We start from the raw sequence: 22,315 nt of genomic DNA on the forward strand, positions 1-22,315 counted from the left end.
GACTCAAACACAGACCAACAATTCCTTATCCCTATTAATAATAATAAATAAAAAATTCCAAGAATTATAGTCTAGAATTGGGAGGGAGATAAATTATGGAATTCTACAATTGTGTGGGTTTATGTATATACATGTATATGTATATGTATGTATGTATAAATATATATATATGTGTGTGTATACACACATAATGGTAAAAAATATTTAGATATTTACATTATATATATATGTTATATAATATATAATATTTAATAATATTTATATATTAATATATAAGATATATAATATATAATAATATATAATGTTATATATATTATGCTCTATGTAAATATATGTAATATAAATATATAATATAATACATATTTCTAGTACATATTTTTATATATAAATATTTTTTAATTTTTTTTTCCTAGAATTGCTATGCAAGAACTCTCAAATCCTGCAGAATATTCCCAAGGATTCCCTTGGATTCCCTTCCTGGGTGCCACCTCCCTGTCCTTCTCATTCAGAGCCTTTATTCCATGATTCTCTCAGAATATTTTTCATTACTTTAAACCTTTCCCTGACAGCACCCACGCTGTGAACTGGAATTTAACAGAAATTGCCAAAACAGCTCTAAACCGGCCCCAAAATCAGCCTGCAAAGGGTGCAGGAGCCTGAAGTCCTGAAATATTTTTTCCCAGGAGTCACAGAAGCACCACACCAGACACAGCCTGAGTGACCCAACAAAGGAAATTTTATTCCAACGATAAAACTTTGGTTTGGTTCCTTTCTTCTGACACAGGGATGGAGATCCAAACAGAGAAACTCCTGGTGGGCAGCACACGAGACTGGAAACAAATAATAAATAATAATAATTGTATTCATATCAGCATTTTAAATTTCATTAAATTCATTAATTGAAGTTATACGTTTTATAATTATATTGATTATTAATTTTATTAATGTTAACAATATTATTAATGTTAATAGAACCTCTGAACATTATTGATGCATCTGCAAACAAAACGAGCACTTGAACCTTAGAGCTCAGCTGTTCCCTGGGAGAACATTTCCCTTCTGGTTTTCCTTCTTCTTTAAAATCTGGAAGGATCAAACACAGCTGTTACAATTGTACATTAACGTCACTTCTATGTTTTTGTTTAAAAAAAATAAGTTTGGTGAAAATCTTCATGTTTTCAACAGTGGTATTTTCCAAACTGGGGTTTGAAAGGAGCAGGAGAAGCTGAGCTTCAAACCCTGTCACATAAACTGCTACATGGAAATAAAAATAAAATTAAAAACTTTGTAAAACACAGTTCAAGCCTTGCTATTAAAGTTAACCTATTCGGTTCCCATTAAAAAAAAATTATAAGGATAAGAATCAGTTTACACAACAATCTGTTCTTGTGAAAAACCAGCTCACACCTACAAAGAAAATCCCACCTGTGTAAAACCCTCACTCCCCAAGAGACAAAAAATGTAAATGATCTAAAAAGAGAAAAATGTGAGAAACACATGCATTGGTCATTACCAGGCAATTAGCTGAGTTTCACCAATTAGCTAATTAAAGTCACACACAATACCTTCTAATACCATATAAAAATCAACTCTGTAAATAAAAATTCACCCATTCTACATAAAAACCCCCACGTCTCTGTCTATTATGACGCCCAACCACGCTAATTAACTAATTAATTACTGAGATTAATCAGGAGGGTGACACAGGAGAGCAGAGACCTGCAGGGTGCAGCCCCAGCCCAGCCCAGGGTCCCATCCCAGACTGGTTTGGACTGGGAGGGACCTTGGGGGGACCTCGGGGCTCCTCCAGCCCTGCAGGGACAATTCCAGCCCGGCCCTGGGCACTGCCGGGAGCGGGGGCAGCTCTGGGATCCCAGCCCAGCCAGGAACCCCCTCCCCAAATCCCACAGAACCCAGCCCAGCCAGGAATCCCCTCCCCAAATCCCACAGAACCCATCCCAGCCAGGAACCCCCTCCCCAAATCCCACAGAACCCATCCCAGCCAGGAACCCCCTCCCCAAATCCCACAGAACCCATCCCAGCCAGGAACCCCCTCCCCAAATCCCACAGAGCCCCAGCCCAGCCAGGAACCCCCTCCCCAAATCCCACAGAGCCCCAGCCCAGCCAGGAACCCCCTCCCCAAGGCCCCAAAGCCCAGCCCAGGGACCAGAGCTGCCCCACAGCCCCAGCCCTGCTGGGAACGGGGATGGGAAAGAGAAAGAAGGGAAAGAAGGGAAAGGGAATGGGGATGGGGACACGGGGATGGGGAAGGGAAAGGAAGGAAAAGGGAATGAAATGGGAAAGGGGATGGGGATGGGGAAGGAAGGGAATGGCTGCCAGCCCTGCTCTGCCCTTGGAATGCCCGGCACAGAGCGGGTGAGAGCCAAGCCCGGGAATCAGGGCACTGCAAAAGCACAGATCCAGCCCCGGGGCTGCCTTCCCCCCTTGCCCAGCCCAGGAATGTTTCCCCTGGGATTTCTGGGCAGCAGCAGAGCCCTGGGTCCCAGCCCCATGGATGAGGAGTGCCCAGCACCAGCCGTGCTCTGTCCTTCATCCACGGGGAATCCCAGCTCAGGAAATGAGGACAGAGCCCACCCTGAGCCCCCGAGCCCCAGGCAGGGAGGGAGCAGCACATCCCCATTGCTCAGGGGCCTGGGAACGCTCCCCTGGCTCTGCCCCATCCCTGGGCTGAATTCCCCCTTCCTCCTCCTGCTCCCACACTGATTTCTGCAGCAGTTTATGAGCAGTGATTAATATCCAGGCAGGACGGAGGAGAGCAGGGTTCCCGCTGCTTGGAGATGTTTATTATTTATTCCTCTTTAAGCCCTGTTAGATTAATCCATTTTAAATTACCACATGCTGCCAGGCACAATTATTGTAATTTATTGGGATCATCCTGGTGCTTTATTTCCCTCGGATGTGAGGTGGGGGCTGCAGGAGCAGCATTCCCTTTCCAGAGGGAGCATTCCCAGCCCAGGCTCCAGGCCACACTAATTCCCTTTTTGTGTTTTTCCAGCAGAGAGGAATCATGGAATGGTTTGGGATCTCAGAGCCCATCCCATGCCCTGAGCAGGGGGTTTGGCAGCCACAGCTGCTCTGGGCAAGGGCAGAATTCCTGCACTGACCCTCTCCTGCCTCATCTCCCAGCTGGGAATGGCTCCTCCTCACACATTCCCCGGATTTTCCAGGAAAAAAAAAATCCTCCAGCTCTGCCCTGTGTCAAAGACTTCACCTCTTTTCTTTAGGAAAACCCCACATTTCTGTTAAAAGCTGCAGCTGCCATTTTCCATTTAACTGCACGAGGGGCTGGGAGCCCATCAACAGCTATTGTAAATAACAGCACCTTAAATAATACCATAAATAAAATCACCCTAAATAACAGCACCTTAAATAATACCATAAATAAAATCACCCTAAATAACAGCACCTTAAATAATACCATAAGTAAAATCACCTTAAATAATATCACTAAATAACAGCACCTTAAATAATATCACTTTAAATAACACCACTTTAAGTAACTGCCCTTTAAATAACACCACTTTAAATAAAATCACTTTAAATAACGCCACTTTAAATAAAAGCACTTTAAATATTATCACTTTAAATAAAAGCACTTTAAATAACGCCACTTTAAATATTATCACTTCAAAAAATATCACCCTAAGTAACACCACCTCAAATGATATCACTTTCAATAATATCCCCTTAAATAAAATCACTCCAAAAAAATGTCATTCCAAAAAGTCACTTCAAAAAACCCCACCTTAAATAATATCATCCCAAATATCACTTCAAAAAGCATCACCCTAAGTAACAGCACCTCAAATGACATCACTTTCAATAATATCATTTTTAAACACCACTTTCAATAACGCTCTCTGACCCCAAACCCTCCCTCCCAGACCCCTGCACTGAAAGGTTTCACCAGAACTCCCAGGGAAATGCAGCCACGAGGAAAAAAAGAGGAATTTTTCAATGGAGGAGGGCAAAGGGGCTCTTTGGAGAGAAACAAAAGATCCTGGAACAGAGGATGGGACAGGGACAGAGGGGAGCTCCCGATGCCACATCCTGCACTGAGCTGAACTCGGAGTTCAGCCCCAACCCCAATTACAAATCTCCCTCAACGAGGCAGGAAATGGAATTTATTCTCCTCTAAGAGCAGCCCCAATTCCAGCCCTTCTCTGTGAGCTTCCAGCTCTGGAGCTTGGGAACAATCCAACAGAATCACCTCAGTGATCAGATCTGCTGTGTGAATTTTGTGCTTCTGAATTCCAGGCTGTGCCCTGCCAGCTGTGAGCAAACAATACCAGGATATTCCCTTTTCTTTGCCATTTACAGAACTCTCCATATCATCAGGATATTCCCTTTTTCTGTCATTTAGAACTCTCCACATCACCAGGATATTCCCTTTTCCTACCATTTAGAACTCTCCACATCACCAGGATATTCCATTTTCCTGCCATTTACAGAACTCTCCATATCACCAGGATATTCCCTTTTCTTTGCCATTTACAGAACTCTCCATTCCCTCTCCTTTGATGAGCAGAGGGGTGACTCTGGAGCCACCAGGGCAGTTTCCCAACAAGGAATAAACAACCTTTAAATGTCATTTAAGCACTCCCAAGGGCTCCATGAGCTCCTCCAAGCTCTGGTTGAGCTGCTGAGTCCCTCCAGGACCCCTGGGAATGGGAACATTTCATTTCCATGGATTGGAGACGTTTCATTTCCATGGATAACCAGGCCAGCCAGCCCAGCCCAGCATCCCAGGCACATCCCACAACATCTGCACTTTGGTGAAATGCCCAAAAACCAGGAGGAACCAAAGCTCCAGCAGGGCAGAGCCACAGGATGGATCCTTCACATTCCCCAAGCCCTCAGACTGCCCTAGAAACCCAAATTTCTGCTTTCAGCTCCTGCTTTTCCCCCCTAGAACATTTCACCACAACCCACACCCAATATTTCTGACACTGAACACACTGAGGCCTCGTGTGTGCACTGAAATGACCAAAAACCAGAAGGAACCAAAATCCAGCAGTGCAGAGCCACAGGATGGATCCCTCACGCTCCCCAAGCCCTCAGACTGCCCTGGAAATCCAAATTCCTGCTCCCAGCTCCTGCTTTTCCCCCTGGGCTGTTTGACCCAGCCCTCCTGGCACTGTGGTTATTTTAAACACACTTTCAATAAACTGCCCAAGTTGATGCAGTTGGAGCCTGCAAATAAACGAGCTCATTAAACACCCCTGGCACTTTGCAGCATCTCTGGTGGCCAATCCCAGCTCGGGCAGGGCTCTAATTTATAACTTTGATGCCCATTTAATCTGCCCATAACCATCAATCTCTGATTTTTATTGCCCCGTTCCGCAGCCTGAGCAGAAAAGCTGCTCCAATTAGGCCCCCCCAGAGCGACTCTCACAAATAAATACTGGCTTTAGAGTCCCACAGCACAACTCCCTGGGATCCAGTTCTTATTCAGGAATAAGGGAGCTGGGGAAGAGCTTGGTGATGGCAAAAGCAGCCCCAAAAGGGCTGGGGAGCTGCTCTGGGCAGCCCAGAGGGCACCAGGAGGTTTTGGGCTGTGAGATCCCCTAAGTGACCCCTCAGAGGGATGGGAGATCCCACAGAGCTGCAGCTGGGCCCAGGTTCAGCCCCAGCAGGGAAATGGGAATGTTGGGAATGATGCCTGGAGCAGGGGAGGCTGCCAGGAAAATAAACCAGAGGGAGCCCATTGATGCCCAGTGGTGCCAGGCTGCCATTCATCCAGCCCAGCCCAAGGAGCTGCTGAAGGAGGAGCTGGAATTGTGATTTTCCTCTGTATATCCAAAGGAAAATCATAATTCCAGCTCAGAGCTGGACCCTGCACCCTCTGGAGCAGCAGATCCCTCCTGCAAGGCTCTCCTGGGGAAGAGCATTTCCCACTGAGGGCGAAAATCCAGCTTTGGTCCCAGCCAGGGAAACAAATGGAAGCACCTGAACTGCTGCCCTTGAGGCCTTGATTCCTTCTGGGAATGCTCCTGAGCTCCTGATTCCTGGGAATTCCTCTGAGCTCCTGATTCCTGGGACTGCCCCTGAGCTCCTGATTCCTAGGAATTCCTCTGAGCTCCTGATTCCTGGGACTGCCCCTGAGCTCCTGATTCATTCCTGCAGCCCTGGGAATGCCCCTGAGCTCCTGATTCCTGGGAATTCCTCTGAGCTCCTGATTCCTGGGGATGCCCCTGAGCTCCTGATTCATTCCTGCAGCCTCTCAGGGGGAGCTGCTCTGAGCAATCTCCGCTGTGTCCATAAAAAACCTCGGGCAGGGATCACAGCAGCAGCTCTGGAACTGCTGCATCAGATCCAAGCTGGGTTTTCTACCTCAAAAGCACAGATTGATCCCCCAGAAAAGCCCCAGTTTGGGAATGAGAACCTTGCTGGCAGCACTGGGCAGGGGGATGTGCTCCCGAATCCCTTTGGTTCACTGGGAGGCCAATTGCTGACTGTGTCAGGCAGTGATGGATTCCAAAAGGATGTGCAGGGCAATCAGGCTCTGCTCCCGAGGGCACTAATTGGGTTAAGCTCATCAGCAAACCCTGGAGAGCAGCAGCCTGGCAAAGGGAGAGCAGGAAGGGCAGGAAAGGGGAAGGGAAAAAAAATTATTCCGTGCAAAGGGGAAAATGTGAGCCTGTGGATTGTGCCCTTCATGAGACACCCTTAAAACGGTCAATGGGAACAGAAATGGCACAGGAAGGGATGGGTGGGCACTGTGGGAGTGCCAGCATGCTGGAATGGTTTGGAGGGACCTCAAAGCCCATCCAGGGCCATGGCAGGGACACCTCCCACTGTCCCAGTGTCCAACCTGGCCTGGGCACTGCCAGGGGACAGGGGAATCCTTGGGGAATCCCATCCCAGCCGTGCCCACCCTCCCAGGGAGGATTCCTGCCCAGCATCCCCCCAGCCCAGCCCCTGGCACTGCTCCAAGCCAGTTCCAGGACACTCTGGGACAGGAGGAGCTCCCTGTGCCCAAATACCCCAAACAATTCCAGGCCAGGAGGAGCTCCCTGTGCCCAAATATCCCAAACAATTCCAGGCCAGGAGGAGCTCCCTGTGCCCAAATATCCCAAATAATTCCAGGCCAGGAGGAGCTCCCTGTGCCCAAATACCCCAAACAATTCCAGGCCAGGAGGAGCTCCCTGTGCCCAAATATCCCAAACAATTCCAGGACAATTCCAGGCCAGGAGGAGCTCCCTGTGCCCAAATACCCCAAACAATTCCAGGCCAGGAGGAGCTCCCTGTGCCCAAATACCCCAAACAATTCCAGGCCAGGAGGAGCTCCCTGTGCCCGAATATCCCAAATAATTCCAGGCCAGGAGGAGCTCCCTGTGCCCAAATACCCCAAACAATTCCAGGCCAGGAGGAGCTCCCTGTGCCCAAATACCCCAAACAATTCCAGGCCAGGAGGAGCTCCCTGTGCCCCAGATATCCCAAATAATTCCAGGCCAGGAGGAGCTCCCTGTGCCCAAATATCCCAAACAATTCCAGGACACTCTGGGACAGGAGGAGCTCCCCCTGCAGCCTCCCTGTGCCCCGAATATCCCAAACAATTCCAAGGACTGCCCCAGCAGCCACCTCTGCTCTCCTTCCCCATTTGGAGCCATTACAAAAGGAAAGGGTTGGATTTGCTTCCCCTGCAGCAGAACAAAGCCCAGAATTCCAAACCAGCAGCACCAGTGAGAGATTTTCCCTGGGTTCAGCTCTGAAATAACACTGGCATTACAGCCAGTCCATCATCTATCACTGGATCCATGTCAGAGTCCCAGGCAGGGAAATCCATCCATGGAATGAGGAGCTGCTGCATTTCCATGGAGCCTGGAGTGCCAGCTGTCCCCCCCAGCTCTCCCTGTGTCCATCCCTCATTCCTGACACCTGTCCTGAGCTGGGATGATGGACAAAAATCTCACCTCACTCTCACTGCAAACTGCTTGCAGGGATTTCTTTAATCTAAAATCCTGGGAAATTTGCTTTAGGCAGCTCCTCTAAGCAATGCATTTTCTGATGGGATGGGAAATCAAGGTTTGCTCTGGATTTCATCTTCATGGGGGTCTGGGATGCAGGGTGGGCAATGAGGGACACCCAGAAACCTCCTCTGGCCTAACAGATCCAAGCTGATTTGTTGCTACTGCTACACTGTAAAATAAACCCCAAAATCCATATACAAAAATATCCAATAAAATCAGAAATCCATGTAATGCTTACCTGCAGATATTCTGGGAACAAAGTTGGGTTTTTAACGGGATCCTGGAGTTGAAGTAAATTTCCATCAGGATTGAGGGGACAGCTGAGATGTCCCTCTGGGTTTGCCCCAGCCCCAAATGAGCATTTCCCCCCAGCTGCCAGGAGGCTGCTCCTTCCCTGACCTTTTTTGATATATTATATCAAATATATATTTTATATATTATATATATTATATATTATATATTTTATATATTATTATATATAATATTCCATCCCATTCCATATATATATAATTCCATCCCATTCCAGCTGCCAGCAGGGATGTGGGGTGTGCCAGCTCCACCAGGGCTCAATCCCTGCCCTTCCCAGCTGTGCCCACACACACAGAGCTTTATAAACTCGTTAACAACTCCGTTAATTAAGGGCTAACGTTGATTGGGATCATTTGAGGAGCAGCCCCGTGTTCACAGAGCCACAGCTGCAAAATCCAAACGCCAGGAGGAGCAGCTTGGGCAGGGGGAACAGAGCAGGAGTTTTTCCCTTCTGTTCCCTGCAGGCCCCACCTTTGGCTTGGAGAACAGAGAGGTTCAGCCCTAAATCCCAAAGAAATGAGGAAGTTTTCTTCCAAAGGTCAGGCCCAGCTGGATCAGACAAAGCTCATCCACCAGAAGCTCCCCGAGCCCACTCAGGAACAGGAGGAGCAACCACAGAATCCCGGGATCCCTGAGCTGGAAAAGCCCTCCCAGCCCATGAGTGCAACCTGTGCCTGATCCCCACCCTGTCCCAGCCCAGAGCTCTGGGGACACCCCAGGAGTTGCTGGGACACCTCCAGGGATGGGTGCCCAACCCTCCCTGCCGAGCCCCGAGCTCCCTTTCCATGGAAATTCCTGCTGCTGAACTTCCCTGCTAAAACCCAGATTCACCCACCTGGAGATAAACTCAGTCCAAGAGGGCGAGGGATTGAGGTGCTTTTCCCAAAGGCTGGACTCTATCCCATGGAATCCCAGACTGGGTTGGGCTGGAAGGATCCTAAATCCACCCAGCCATGGGCAGGGACCCTTTGCACCACCCCTGGGCACTGCCGGGGATGGGCACCCGTGCCAGGGCCGGGCCGTGCCAATCGGGCACAGAACGAACCCAAGCCCAGGCCGGAATTTTGGATCCCATTTCCCCATCGCCGACAGCCCGAGGCAGCGCGGGCCGGTGCTGACCTCTAGTGAGGGATGCCTGGGAAAGGGAGAATTCCCGGGATAAACCTCCCGTCCCACCGTGCCCCATCCCCGCCCCTCCTGCCAAAGGCTCCTCGGGCACTGGCACAGAGCGGGTTATGAGGAACTGGCACAATAAATCTCCGGTTTTGAGATATTCTCAATAAATGTGTCCCCATGAGGGTTAAAGCCCTTTCCACTGCAGCTCACAGGGGAATTTGTCCCCCAGGACTGGGGCAGGACCCTGAAGGGAGCAGCAGTGAAACCAAAACAGGAACTGCAGGGCTGGAAATGCAGCCTGGAGGGAACAGCAGAGCAGCTCCTCCTCCCACCAGAACGTGGCAGAGTTCAAGAGAAGCAGGAGAGCAAAATTCAATTTAATTCTCTCCCTCCCAGCAGCGGGGGCAGCTTTGCCTTTGGATCCTCAAAGAGAAACTTGCCCCAAACTCTCCACCATTCTCAGGGAAAAAATATCCCCAACAACACCCAAAGGCAGCAACAGAACCCTCAACAAGCAAAAACCAGAGGGGGCAGTGTCCAGTGGAAGGTTTTATTTAAAAACACCCAAAATTCACAATCCCACAGGGAAACCAGGCAGCCAAGGCTCAGTGCTGGCTCTGAGGGGCCAGCAAGCACCAGTAAAACCAGCACAGCTCAGGGCAGGGAGCCCCAAGCTGCTGCTCTGCTTTTGTCCTTCAGAATCCACAACTTTCACCCAAAGGTCCTTCAGGAAAACGAGAGTTTCCCAGGGACATCAAAGAAATCTCCACTGAAAAGTCTCTTTTAAAACCAACTTTAAGACTGTGAGCTCTGCTTAAATTAAAAAGATTAAATTAAGAATATTCTACATCAAATGCAGCATTTTTATCCTAACAGACTCCTCCACCTGCAGCCAAACACAGGGAAAGGCTCCTGAGCTTTTTGTGGCACACAGAATTCCCTGGAGCCATCCCAGGAAATTCCCCATTCCTGGGGCTCCACACACCTCCTGTACAGTAAGATCTGCTCTCTTCTCAGGGGTAATTGGTCCAATTACCTCGAGGAGTAATTAAACCAAAGCAAAGGGCACCCTGCAGGAGCTCTGGGAACTGAATGAAATGAAATTCCCTCTGAAACAATGGGAAAATGATGAGTTCCAGCATGGAATTCAAGGCTTTTCCCTCTGGAAGCAAAACTCAGCTGTTGCTTTAACTCTTTTTATAGTTTTTAGTCATTAACTCTTAAAAACAAATCAGTTTTCACATTATTCAGGCTTGGACAGGTTATTGCTGTTAGTGCCCTGGGACAAATTCCAAGGTGAACACTTTTTGTCCTTCTGGAATTGGAGATTCCTCTGCAATACTCACTTGGGAGCTCTTCCTCACCTTCTTCTCTCAGGAAAACAAACCAGAGCCATGAGGGGGTCCAAGAGAGGCTGGGAATCCCCACCTCCATCCAGGCTCACCCCAACTCAATGATTGAATTTTCCCATTTCACAGCCAGAGATCAAATCCTGGCCCTGGCCCAGCTACTCACGGAGCATGTGAGACAGGAGGCTGGAGCAGCTACTCAGAGGTTCCAGCAGAGCCACAGGTCCCATCAGGATCTCTGCACTGCCCAGGCAGGAGGAGTTTGAGGCAATATTTGAAATCTAGGATCTAGGCTGGCAGCAAAGCACGGAGCATCTGCTGGTGCTGGGCTCTGTGGCCCAGGAAATTCAGATATTCCTGCTTCTCCAAGGGCCAAGCTGCTATTTCAGCACACTTCTGTGGGCCAGGGTTGAGAAACAGGAGGAGTAATGAGCTGGGAGCTGCAAAAAAATAAAATTAAGACATTCCTCAGCTTCTGAGGTGGGCCAGCCTTTGATCCCTTTCTTTCATTCCATTTTTAATTATTGGGAGATTTCCTTCTGAGACCAAATCCCAGGAATTTCACTCAGAAGTGCAGCTGCTGGCTGTTTAAACCAGGCAAACTCTTTAAATAAACCCCTGATTATTTTGGTTTTGGATTGTCTGTGACCCCCTGTTAGTGATACCTGAGCTCCAAGCCTGGACAGGTATTTATTCCTTAAACTAAAGGCATCAGCTTTTGGCAGCAATTTTGCCAAATCATCTTCGTTCTGCCTTCTGAGCCTCTCCTGCTCTTCTGCTCTGCAAAAGAAAAGTGGCAGAAAGGTGTTTGCCCTGAGGGACAACCTGCCCAGCAGGGAATTGTTGGAATATTATTTAATAGTTTAATATTGTTATTTTAATAGCTAGGAAATGTCCTGGGGTATCAGGTGAATGAGCCTGAGATGTGCAGGGATCAATAATTCAGTGTAAATAAAGAGAGAGGCTGATTTCTGCAGGTTCCTTTTATTTCGCTCCAAGATTTCAGTGGAAAGAGAAACCTTTTGCTTTTTCCCAGATTACAACGTGCTCAGGGAGTTCTGTAACATTTTTCCTATCTATTAAACAAACTTTCATCCTTAAAATAAACATTACAATACAAAGAGAATCCAGAAGGCAATAAAAGACTGCTCAGCAGTCTCAGAGTTCAGAAATCTACAAAAAAACAAAAGTCCCTTTGAGCATCTGTGGCTCTTTTTGCATTGTGTTGAAAGGACACAAGCCCAAAGCTGGAAATACATTTAAAAAGTGGATTTTGCATTTAGACAGTGACAGAAGCAGCAGCAGTGAGCTGTGGGAGCTCTGGGTGAGAACACAAAATGCTTTTTGCTCAAATCTCCACCTGTGAGCACAGGGGGGCTGAGCCTCACTCCAGGAGCCTGTGGGGAGCAGAGCTCAGCCCAGCAGGAAAAGGAATTTTGGCATTGCTGAAACACAGCAGGGGCTGAGGCAGGGCTGGAACCCCAGGGCTGAGAGATCTTCCAGAGAGCTCCAGAGCAAGCCCAGCCCTGCTGCTGGAGCTCCCACCTGGCAGGGCTTTGCTACTCAACTTTCCTTTCTGAAAGAAACAGGGGACAACAATTACTGCAAACCCTGCCCTGGGGGACCAGACCCCACAGAATCCCTGAATGGTTACTGAGATGGGGCATCCCAGACCCCACAGAATCCCTGAATTGTTACATGGGGGTGACAAACACTGAGATGGGGCAGCCCAAACCCCACAGAATCCCTGAATTGTCACATGTGGGTGACAAACATTGAGATGGGACATCCCAAACCCCACAGAATCCCTGAATGGTTACTGAGATGGGACATCCCAGACCCCACAGAATCCCTGAATGGTTACTGAGATGGGACATCCCAGATCCCACAGAATCCCTGAATGGTTACTGAGATGGGACATCCCAGACCCCACAGAATCCCTGAATTGTTACACAAGGGTGACAAACATTGAGATGGGACAGCCCAAACCCCACAGAATCCCTGAATTGTTACATGTGGGTGACACACACTGGATTTGGGACATCCCAAACCCCATCAGTGCTGTGATTTAGTCTCAAACCACCACATTTTGTATCACATTTCAGTTTGAGGCCACTGAAATAAAGGATGGTAAAGAGGAACAGGGCCAGGAAAGGAGACCTGGATAATGCTGCCTCAAATATTGACTCACAGGAGGCAGGATATGAAATCCTGAAACAGACTAAATAAAATAAATCCACCAGAAATCAGGCTGGAGAAATGATCTGCTTAATCCCTCCAGGACAAACCCTTCCCAAGGCCAGTGACATTTGCTGGCTCTGTACTTACTCAGAAGCAGCTGCTTTTTGCAGTTTTGCCCTTTTCTTTGCAGACCAGTTGAGATCCCCACCTGTAAGAGCAGCAATGGGCACTGAGACCTTTAAAACTCCCCCAGGAGCTCTCAGGGCACTGGGAAAGCAGAAGAATGGTTCCACAGAGGCACAAAGTGAGGCAAGGAGCAGCTGCAGACTCACCTGTGAGGTGATTCACAAAGTACAGCATGACCACAGCTAGCAGTGACACTGCAAAGGCAAAGGGACAGCCTTAGCTGACAATAAATGAACAGGTTTAACCCAAGATCTTCATGGTGGCTCTGACTCAGAAGAGTTTTCTGCTTTTGTAAATCTCCCTGTGCTCACAGCACGTGGTAATTCAGAAAGGATTTTAATTTTAAACTTATAATTTACACTTTAAAAGGATTATTTGTCCACTTTCACTCAATTTTTTAAACACTGAAACTCTCCATGTTTCAAGGAAGCCCCAAGCACTTCACTGGCTGTGAGCTCACCCCAACACTGCCCCAGCTGGCACCTCTAGAACAGGAATGGTTTCTGTTTTCCAGGAATGTGAACCAAAGAGCCCCATGAAGCTCCCTGAGCCCCCTCCAGCGTGTTCCACACTCACAGCACACACAGGCACTGAAGAAGACCTCCAGGAACAGGTATCCCCTGGTGTCCAGGATCATGCCAGCTGCTATGGCAATCACTGCCAGGCCCAGGTTCTGGATGGACTGCATGCTGGGACAGAGCAGAACAGCAGGGATTGCTTTGCTCAGGAAAATGGATTTTCATTTCCTCAGTGGCACTGAGCCCATGGGGGCTGCACTGCCCCCATTTGCTGGGACATGGGGAAGCTCCTGTGCCTCCCCCAGCCCCAGGCTCTGTCCCAAGCCCCATCCCAGAGCAGCCAGGAACCCCTGGAACAGCCTGGAGGAGCTGGAACCAGGAATGGGTTGGATCTGCTCAGACTCAGTGGTTCCAGAGTGCCAGGGACCAGGGGATGGGGTGGGATGGAAGGACCTGAAGCTCCCCCAGTGCCATGGGCAGGGACAGCTCCCACTGCCCAGGGTCAGCCTGGCCTGGGACACTGCCAGGATCCAGGCTCTGGGAATCCCCCCCAGCCCCTCCCCACCGTCCCAGGGAGGAATTCCTTCCCAATGTCCCATCTCAATCTCTCCTCACTGAGTTTAAACCATTCCCCTTTGTCCTGGCACTGCAGCTCCTTGTCCAAGGTTCCTCCCCAGCTCTCCTGCAGGTTCCTTTCCCTGGAATTCCCAGTTCCCAAATCCCACCCATCCCTGCCCTCTGGCAGCCAGAGCCATTCCCTGGGTCCTGTCCCCAGTCCCTGCCCAGGCTCCCTTCACTGCAATCCCCAATTCCCAACCTCCCACCATCCCTGTCCCTGTTCCTGTCCCTCCCTGCCTTGTCCCCAGCCCCTCCCCTGCTCTCCTGCAGGCTCCCTTCACTGCAATCCCCAATTCCCAACCTCCCACCATCCCTGTCCCTGTCCCTCCCCTGCAGGGTGCTCAGTCCCAGCCCTGCCATACTCACAAGCCATAGGCAGTTCCCAGCTGGTGCTCGGGCACCACAAAGGCCACCATGGGCCACAGGGCACAGGCCAGCAGGGAATAGGCCACGCCCAGCAGGCACTGGGGACACAGGGACACGGGGACAGGTCACAGCAGGGCCCCCTGCCAGCTGCAGCCACCACAAACCCACACATCCCCTCCCTTCCTCCCAACAAGGAGCTCAAGAAATGCTCTGTGCAGTGAAATTGTACATAAATATCCACAATTGGAGCTTCTGCTTCCAGGAATGAGCCCTAAAATTAACTCTGTTAATTTAAATTAGTTAATGAATGAGCACCCAGAGCTGCACCTCACTGGAAAAATGCTTGAAAATCAAAGTTTTTAATCCCTGCCCCACTGATGAGCACCATCATCCTCAGCTCCAAACAAACATGTCAGCAAATCTGCCCTCAATAATGCAGATTCTTACTGAGGTTCCAACCAGCACATTACAGGCAGTCTGAGTAACAGTAATAAGCTTCAGAAATAAAATAAAAGAACAGTTTTAAGAGAAAAGTGAGCAGTTTGTATAATGGTAATAACCTTCAGAAATATATTAAAATAACAATTCTTAGGAGGAAAGTGAGCACCTGGCACAGGAATTTAGTAATACAGTGAGGAATCTTTTCCACCTCACAATATATACAATAATTCAGTGCCAACCCCATTGCTTATTTTATATTTATGAAAAAATATTGATATTTTATTTCTATTTAGGTCTGAATCCCAGAAAGAAATATCTGATATTTTGTATCTATTTAGGTTTAAATCCCAGAATAAATATTTGCTATTTTATTTCTATTTAGGGCTAAGTCCCAGAATTTAATATTTAATATTTTATTTCCATTTAGCTCTGAGTTACCATGGCTATCCAGGGGTTCCAGAAGGTGAAGGCCAGCATGATGTGTGAGGCCAGAGTGGTGACCACAGCACACAGCACCCAGATGATGTTCTTGCCCACTTTATCCACCAGCAGGCCAAACACTGGGGACATGGGGGCTGAGATGATGTACACGATGCTGCAGGAGAGGGAAATTCAGCATTCAGCACCCCCAGGGCCCTTTGTGCATTCCAAGGCCAGAAGGAAAAAGCACCCCACAAAGAAATCTCAGTAATTTCGAATTCCCAAAGGGTCTGAGGACATGAAGTGCTCAGCATCCAACAGTGACAGACTCAGAGCCCAGCCAGTGTTTCCTTGTGGGGTTTTACTGCTTTGGGCTCTGGCCACATCACAAATTCACCCTCAAACTGCCCAAACTGAGTTCCTTTAGTGCTGTTATTAAACTGCTTTTATCACTCAGAAAAGAAGCACTAAATACTAAAATAAAACCCTCCAGAGCTTTTTCTTTCCAGTGTGAACATCTGTTTTTAATAAAAACCACATCCACATCTCCCAGTTATTCCTTGGGTCGTGTGAAATTATTTCTCCACTTAAATGCAGCTCACAGGAGAGCCCAAATCTCTTCCCACCTGCCCAGAACTCAAAAATCCACCCTATACCCTGGCAGTGTTCCTTATTAAATCAAGCACCATGTACCTGTTGATTGCACTGGCTTCTTGAGGGGAAAATCGGAATTTTTCAATAAAGAAAACCCTGAGGGAAGGAAAAAAATTATTTAGAAAAATGCAGACTTGAAGGACATGAAATCAAAATTAAGTCAGACAAAGACATGAGAATCTCATGTACAAAAATATTAAATAGAGCTTTGACATAAACATCCCAGATTTTTGTCTGTAATTAATTTAGGAGCTTGCTGTCAAACTCCACTGATTTTAATTTAAGGATCATTCAAATTGCACTTTGGGGAACACATAAAAAGTCCATAACCAACATTTAACCCAAATAATGAGGTACTGGATTGTAAATATGGAAGGAATCCTACAGGACCCCAAATTCCACCCCATGTTTTAAACCTGCATCCAGTTTTCATCAGGAAATCAAACATTCCTCGTGCCCCTGAGTTTGTAATTCCCAAAGAACGTGAAGTTTTTAAGCATTTTGGTGACAAGCTTGGCCAAATTCCAGGGGAATGGCTGGAAAAGTGAGTGGCACTTACTTCCCCAGGCCAATGAAAGGGAAAACTGCAGCGTAGTAACAGACACAGATGACAAAGATGAGCCACAAGGACAGGGAGAAATCCTTCACATCTGTCAGCTTGATCACCTCTCCTGCAGGGGGGAGACACAGCATGGCAGCAGTCAGGATGGACACAGCTGGGAGAGCACCCAGTGATCCCAAACCCCACCTGCACCACAGCCCTGGCTGCAGGTTAGAGGTCCCTTCCCTCCAAACCAGTCTGGGATTCCACTGGAGCTCAAATTCAGTTTATTTTTAATTGCCCTGAGTTGTCCCACATGGAAAACCCAACCCAGCACACACACTGACAGGGAGGAGCTCCGTGGTTCTGCACCCCAGCTAAAGGAAATCAACTCCAAGGAAACTCAGAACCAGTGGCACAAACTGGTGCAAACTTTTGGTTTTATAAATAAAGCAGCTGGCAGAGCATCTGCCTGCTGAGCTGGTGTTTAAAACTAAAACTCCATGTAGAAATGAGCTAAATACCTGGTGCATTGCAGGAAGGGGCAGCTCCAGCTCAGCCCCAGCACTCACCTGTTTTGCCCTGCTCCTTGCAAAGCAGCTTCTCTGCCCTCCTGTCCAGGTAAGCCAGGATCAGAGCACAGCCCAGTGAGAACAGACAGGTGACCCCACCTGGGGAAGGCAACACCCCATGGTCAGCTCACAGCTCCAGCAGAGATTTGGGGTTCCAGCCCAGGCAGAGCAGGCTTTGTTGGGCATGTCAGGTACACCAAGTTTAGCACCAGCTCCAAGGTTCAGGTGTAAAACAGAGCCCTGACACGTGGCACACACCTGCCTTGGAGCACAGACATGCACATGGATTTATTTTATTTCAATCATCACCATCACTCCCCCTCAGCTCCTCATCTGCCCCTGGCAGGAACAGAAACAAACCTGGCCTCATTCCCAACACCAAATCTCCATGCCCATGGCTCTGAGGGAAGGGAACACACCCCAAAATTGTTCAAATTCCCCTTTTACAATCAGATAACCACAGGCAAACTTTGACACTCCTCATAAAAGTTTCCAAGCCTGTCCTTTGCTCAGAGGATGTGAAATATTCCATCTGCACAAGACACAAACTTGAACTTGGCAGCCCAAAAAATGCCACAGCATTTCAGAAGCTGCAATTACCTGACAGAAAATGAGAATATGATACAAAAGATGCTGGAATTGCTCCTTCTAAGCTCAGAGTTGTGCTGCTTTGAAGTGATTAATAAATGCTTTTCAGAGATTAATAAATCAGTAACACACACAGAACATCACTGACCTATGAGCAGAGCCAGGCCGAGGGTGCTGGGACCAGCATAGCCCAGGAGATCCTGCACTCTGGAGTAGATCCATCCCATAATGTTCATGTTCACTGTGCTCCCCTAGGGACAACAGAGCCCCGTGAGGAACCCAGCACCTCCCAGCCCCAGGGATTCACCAGGAGGGTTTATTATTGAAATGCCACCCAGGGGACAGCAGGGAAAAGGATAAAACATCACAAACTGGAGTTTGTACATGTCTGGAGGAGTTTTCACTGGTGAGAAGTGCATAAATCCACAAGCTCATAAACTGAGCTGAAATGAATAGATTTGATCAAACAGGATTCCCAGCTGCCAGGAGCAGGGAAAAGCCCCTTCTGTCCCCAGGGGAGGATCCATGGCTGCCACCACTGGTGAGCACCCCCAGCCCCAGCAGGGTTAACCTGCCGTGGTGAAACCCCAAAAGGAGCCCCAAAGGAGGAGCCAGCCCTTGTGCCCATGCCCACTCACAATCCTGGCCATGCTGAGCTGCAATCCAAACACCAGGTTGAGCTCCTTGCCCTTGAACCAGCTGACAGCATAGGTGTTCTGGGCCACGGCCAGGGACTCACCCCCAATCCTGCAAAAGCAAACACAGCACTGCAAAGGGGGCTGGCCAGGGCAGGACCCCAGAGAAACCCCTGTGCACAGGCTGATGGTGCACATCTGTGTACACAGAAAGCAAATGGAAGTGCAGGGACTGCAGAACAACTCCAGAGGTTTTGATTCAGCAACTCCTGGGTTTGGTTTTTTAAGTTACACAATGGAAGGAACTGGAAATCCTGCATTCCCCAGCTCCAGAGGGCTCAGAATGCTCAGCTTTGGCTCCACGTGGCAGCACTTTTCCAGGAGAGCTTTCCAGGGTTGGTTTTTGTAGTTTTCCAGATGGCCTTACCTCCAAGAGCACAAATGTGCCCTTCCAGACTCACCCAAAAATGAACCTGCCCACTTCCATCAGCCAGAAGGTGTTGAACAGTGCTCCCAGAGCAAACACCACCTGCACAGCAGCAAAGGAAAATGGTGAGTGTGCATTTCAGGCATGGAACAAGGCAGAACTGGCTGAAAACAGGAACAAAAATTTCCCTTCCCACATCCATTTCCTGCTCATCTTGGGTTTTGCTCCCTCTGCTGTTCATCATCTCCAGCCTGGCCCACCTGGCACTGGGTTATCCTCAACCAATTCCACATCAAACATATAAAAATGTGGATCCTTCCCACAACTCCAGCCACAGTCCAAGGTGAAATGTGGATCCTTCCCACAACTCCAGCCACAACCCAAGGTGAAATGTGGATCCTTCCCACAACTCCAGCCACATCCCAAGGTGAAATGTGGGTCCTTCCCACAATTCCAGCCACACTCCAAGGTTCCCCTTCCCACCAGAGCCCAGGGTTCTCCCATTCCAGCTCTCTACTTGAAACCCAACCTGCAGGCCCAGCCCATGCTCTGCTCCCTGCCTTGCACTCACCTGCCCAGCACACACAAAGATGCTGAATATTACAGTGCCCAGCCTGCAAAGAGAATAAAATCACCTCATGCACAACCACAATCCTAAATTTTCCTTACAAAACTCTATTTTAGACCTGCAGCAGGGAAACAAGGGGAGGTGGATGGGCAGTTAAAAGGTCTGTGTCATAAAGTAAACATTAAAAAAATGTGCAGCTCAACAATTCCCATAGAGAACAGGTAGTACAAGGTGCTGCTTTTGAAACAAATTAAGTTATAAAGGAAGGGAAGCTCATCTATATTATTAGAAAATCTTAAATTGAGTGTGAAAAAATACTGAAGAGGTTGATTATAACCTTGAAAAGCTTTATATTATAAAGTCCAAACCTCCCCTGCAGTTTTATCTCAGATTCCCTGCACACAAGGGACACCAAGGCTGCACTCACCGGATCCCAAACACTCTGTCTATCAGGAAGCCCCCAAAGAAGCACAGCACCACGTTGGGCCACGAGTACCAGGCATAGAGAGCCATGAACTGGGCTGTGTTCACCTTCATGTCCTGCACAGCACAGGGACAGGGGGAAAAAAACGTTATTGCAGAGTCAGCATTCAGGAGGAGCCAGGCAGAAACAGCATTTCCTGTAATCCACACAGTTCCTGATGGGCTGGGTGGAAAGGAATTATTTTGTTCCAAGCCCTTCCACTATCAGGGGGTGCTCCAAACAGTCTTGGGCACTGCCAGGGATCTGGGGCAGCCACAGCTGCTCTGGGCATTGCCATAGATCCAGAGGCAGCCACAGCTGCTCTGGGCATTGCCATAGATCCAGAGGCAGCCACAGCTGCTCTGGGCACCCCGTGCCAGGGCCTGCCCATCCTCACAGGGAATAATTCCCTCCCAAATCCCAGCTCCCGTCTCCCCTCTGCCCCCGGACTCCCTTCCCCGCTGCCCCGTTAGCCCATGCCCACACAGAATCTCACTCTCCGCGTTTCTCAAAGCGCCCTGAGCGCGACTCACCCGCTGGACCTGGGTCTGCAGAGCGGCGGGGTTATCGTAGCAGAAGTAGCTGCCTGCGGGGAGAAGGGGACACCTCAGGGCTCGGTCCCGGCCGCCACACCCCAACCCCCCGCGGCACACGCCGCCCCCCGGGCCCGTCCCGCACCGAATCCCAGGAAGCACATGAGGGCCAGGACGAGCAGGCGGTGCGGGAGGCGGCGAGGGTCGCAGGCGGCGGGCAGGGCGCGGGGCGGGCCGGGGGAGCCGCCGCAGCCATCGCCGCCCTCAGCGCCCAGCAGCGCCCGCTGCTCCTCCGCCATCGCGCCCGCTCACGTGACACCCGCCACGTGACACCGCCCGCCACGTGACACCCGCCCCACGTGACCCCGTTGCCATGGCAGCGCTGGGCCGGGGCCTGCGAGAGAGGCCCAGGGAAAAGGGAAAGCGGAACGTGAAATAAATATTAAAAATGGAAATGGAAACTGTGAAAAACGAAGTTCCGTTTTTTACGTTTAGTAAACTTTTTAAATTTTACTAAAGTTTACTAAAAAGCCAGTATGAGACAGCAGTAAAGCAAAGGGTTAAAAACAGCCTGGCACTCAGCCAAGAGCACAGCTGCTGTTCTGCAAACACCCTTTAGTTACCAGTTCTGTTGTATCAGCCTGCTACATATCCACAGACCCCCATGTAACCATGATATTGTATGAAAAATCCCTTCAGCAGGATCTTTTCTCCTGCGAAGCTGGGAAGCTTCAGCTTCTCCATGTTTTGCTGCTTTGACATGGGATTTGGAGAACTGTTCATCCAGCATGGGAATTGTTTTTAATTAATGGCAAATCACAGCCAGCTGTGTGTGGTCTGTCACAGGTTTTTATTCTTCATTCCTGTTCTAGCCTTCTGGCTCCTTTCTCTTTTTTAGTATAGTTTTAATATAATATCATAAAATAATCGACCTTCTCAAACTTGGAGTCAATTCTCATCTCTCACCTTGTCCTGGGGACCCCCACAACAGCACAACACCTTCCTCATGCATAGTAAACTTTTCCCCAAACTCATTTACATGCTCTCAATGAGGCACAACCACTTGTGATTTAAGCCAAAGGATTTATTTACCTTTCCAAGGCAATAATAATTTATTTACCTTTTTGAGGTGTAGAAAGCAAAGAGCTGAGTTTTATCTGAGATGCTGAAGAACACATTCACCTCCCAGCCACCCTGTCATGAATTTGGTAAGCAACCATGGAAGAAAGTCAAAACAACCTCTCCAAACATGCAGGTATCATGTTGTGAATAAGTGCAGACTCCTCTGGGACATAAACCACTTCATTTCCCTTGGTACATGTCTGTTCAGAGACCTGCCAAAAGAGAAATGTGTTAATAAATGAATCATGTTCAACTGCTCCAAACTCCTTTAGATTCCTTGAAATCTGAGCATCTCAGTTTAGCACAGTGGCTGTGAAAAACATGGTCTGAAATTACAAGGCTTCCTTGGAAAAGCAGTTGTGCAACAAATTTGAGGGTTTCAGTGACAAACTCGAGGATTTCAGTGACAAACTCAAGGGTTTTTGTAAAAAATTAGAGAGTTTCAGTGACAAACTCAAGGGTTTCAGGGACAAATTCAAGGGGTTTTGTAAAAACTCAAGGGTTCCAGGGAAAAACTCAAGGATTTCTGTGACAAACTCGAAGGTTCCAGTGACAAACTCAAGGGTTTTTGTAAAAAACTCAAGGGTTTCTGTGACAAACTCGAGGATCCCAGTGACAAACTCGAGGGTTTTTGTAAAAAACTCGAGTTCCAGTGACAAACTCAAGGATTTCTGTGACAAACTCGAGGGTTCCAGTGACAAACTCCAAGGTTTC

General features: G+C 48.6%; 1 protein-coding gene across 7 annotated transcripts; it reads right to left on the reverse strand.

Annotated features, from left to right (window-relative positions):
* Positions 1-714: 714 nt before the first annotated feature.
* On the reverse strand, positions 715-20,726 carry MFSD1 (major facilitator superfamily domain containing 1). Of its 7 annotated transcripts, none has more exons than XR_010029222.1 (19): positions 20,625-20,726; positions 20,480-20,532; positions 19,911-20,023; positions 19,487-19,529; positions 18,950-19,017; positions 18,492-18,600; positions 18,002-18,104; positions 17,266-17,364; positions 16,712-16,823; positions 16,192-16,248; positions 15,517-15,673; positions 14,638-14,735; positions 13,712-13,824; positions 13,282-13,329; positions 13,097-13,157; positions 11,434-11,548; positions 10,935-11,208; positions 1,022-1,083; positions 715-830 (listed from the first exon to the last, which is right to left on the reverse strand). XR_010029222.1 is itself a non-coding variant. In XM_063167415.1 (17 exons), the coding sequence occupies exons 1-17, from the start codon at positions 20,641-20,643 to the stop codon at positions 11,149-11,151; spliced, it is 1,428 nt and encodes a 475-aa protein (XP_063023485.1). In that variant the 5' UTR covers positions 20,644-20,726; the 3' UTR covers positions 9,956-11,148. The 7 variants fall into 7 exon arrangements, 4 of the variants coding, with proteins under 4 accessions (XP_063023485.1, XP_063023486.1, XP_063023487.1 ...); XR_010029223.1 differs by having other exon boundaries at positions 976-1,083; XR_010029224.1 differs by lacking the exon at positions 1,022-1,083.
* Positions 20,727-22,315: the final 1,589 nt, after the last annotated feature.

This window comes from Melospiza melodia, chromosome 12 (genome assembly GCF_035770615.1).
Source record: "Melospiza melodia melodia isolate bMelMel2 chromosome 12, bMelMel2.pri, whole genome shotgun sequence".
NCBI classification, from domain to species: domain Eukaryota; kingdom Metazoa; phylum Chordata; class Aves; order Passeriformes; family Passerellidae; genus Melospiza; species Melospiza melodia.

Coding starts and splice junctions, on each gene's coding strand:
- MFSD1 (XM_063167415.1), bottom strand. Junction 15,674..16,191: donor GAAGCCAGTGCAATCAACAG/GTACATGGTGCT, acceptor CCTCTCCTGCAG/CATCGTGTACATCATCTCAG. Junction 13,825..14,637: donor CTGGGAACTGCCTATGGCTT/GTGAGTATGGCA, acceptor GCTCTGTCCCAG/CATGCAGTCCATCCAGAACC.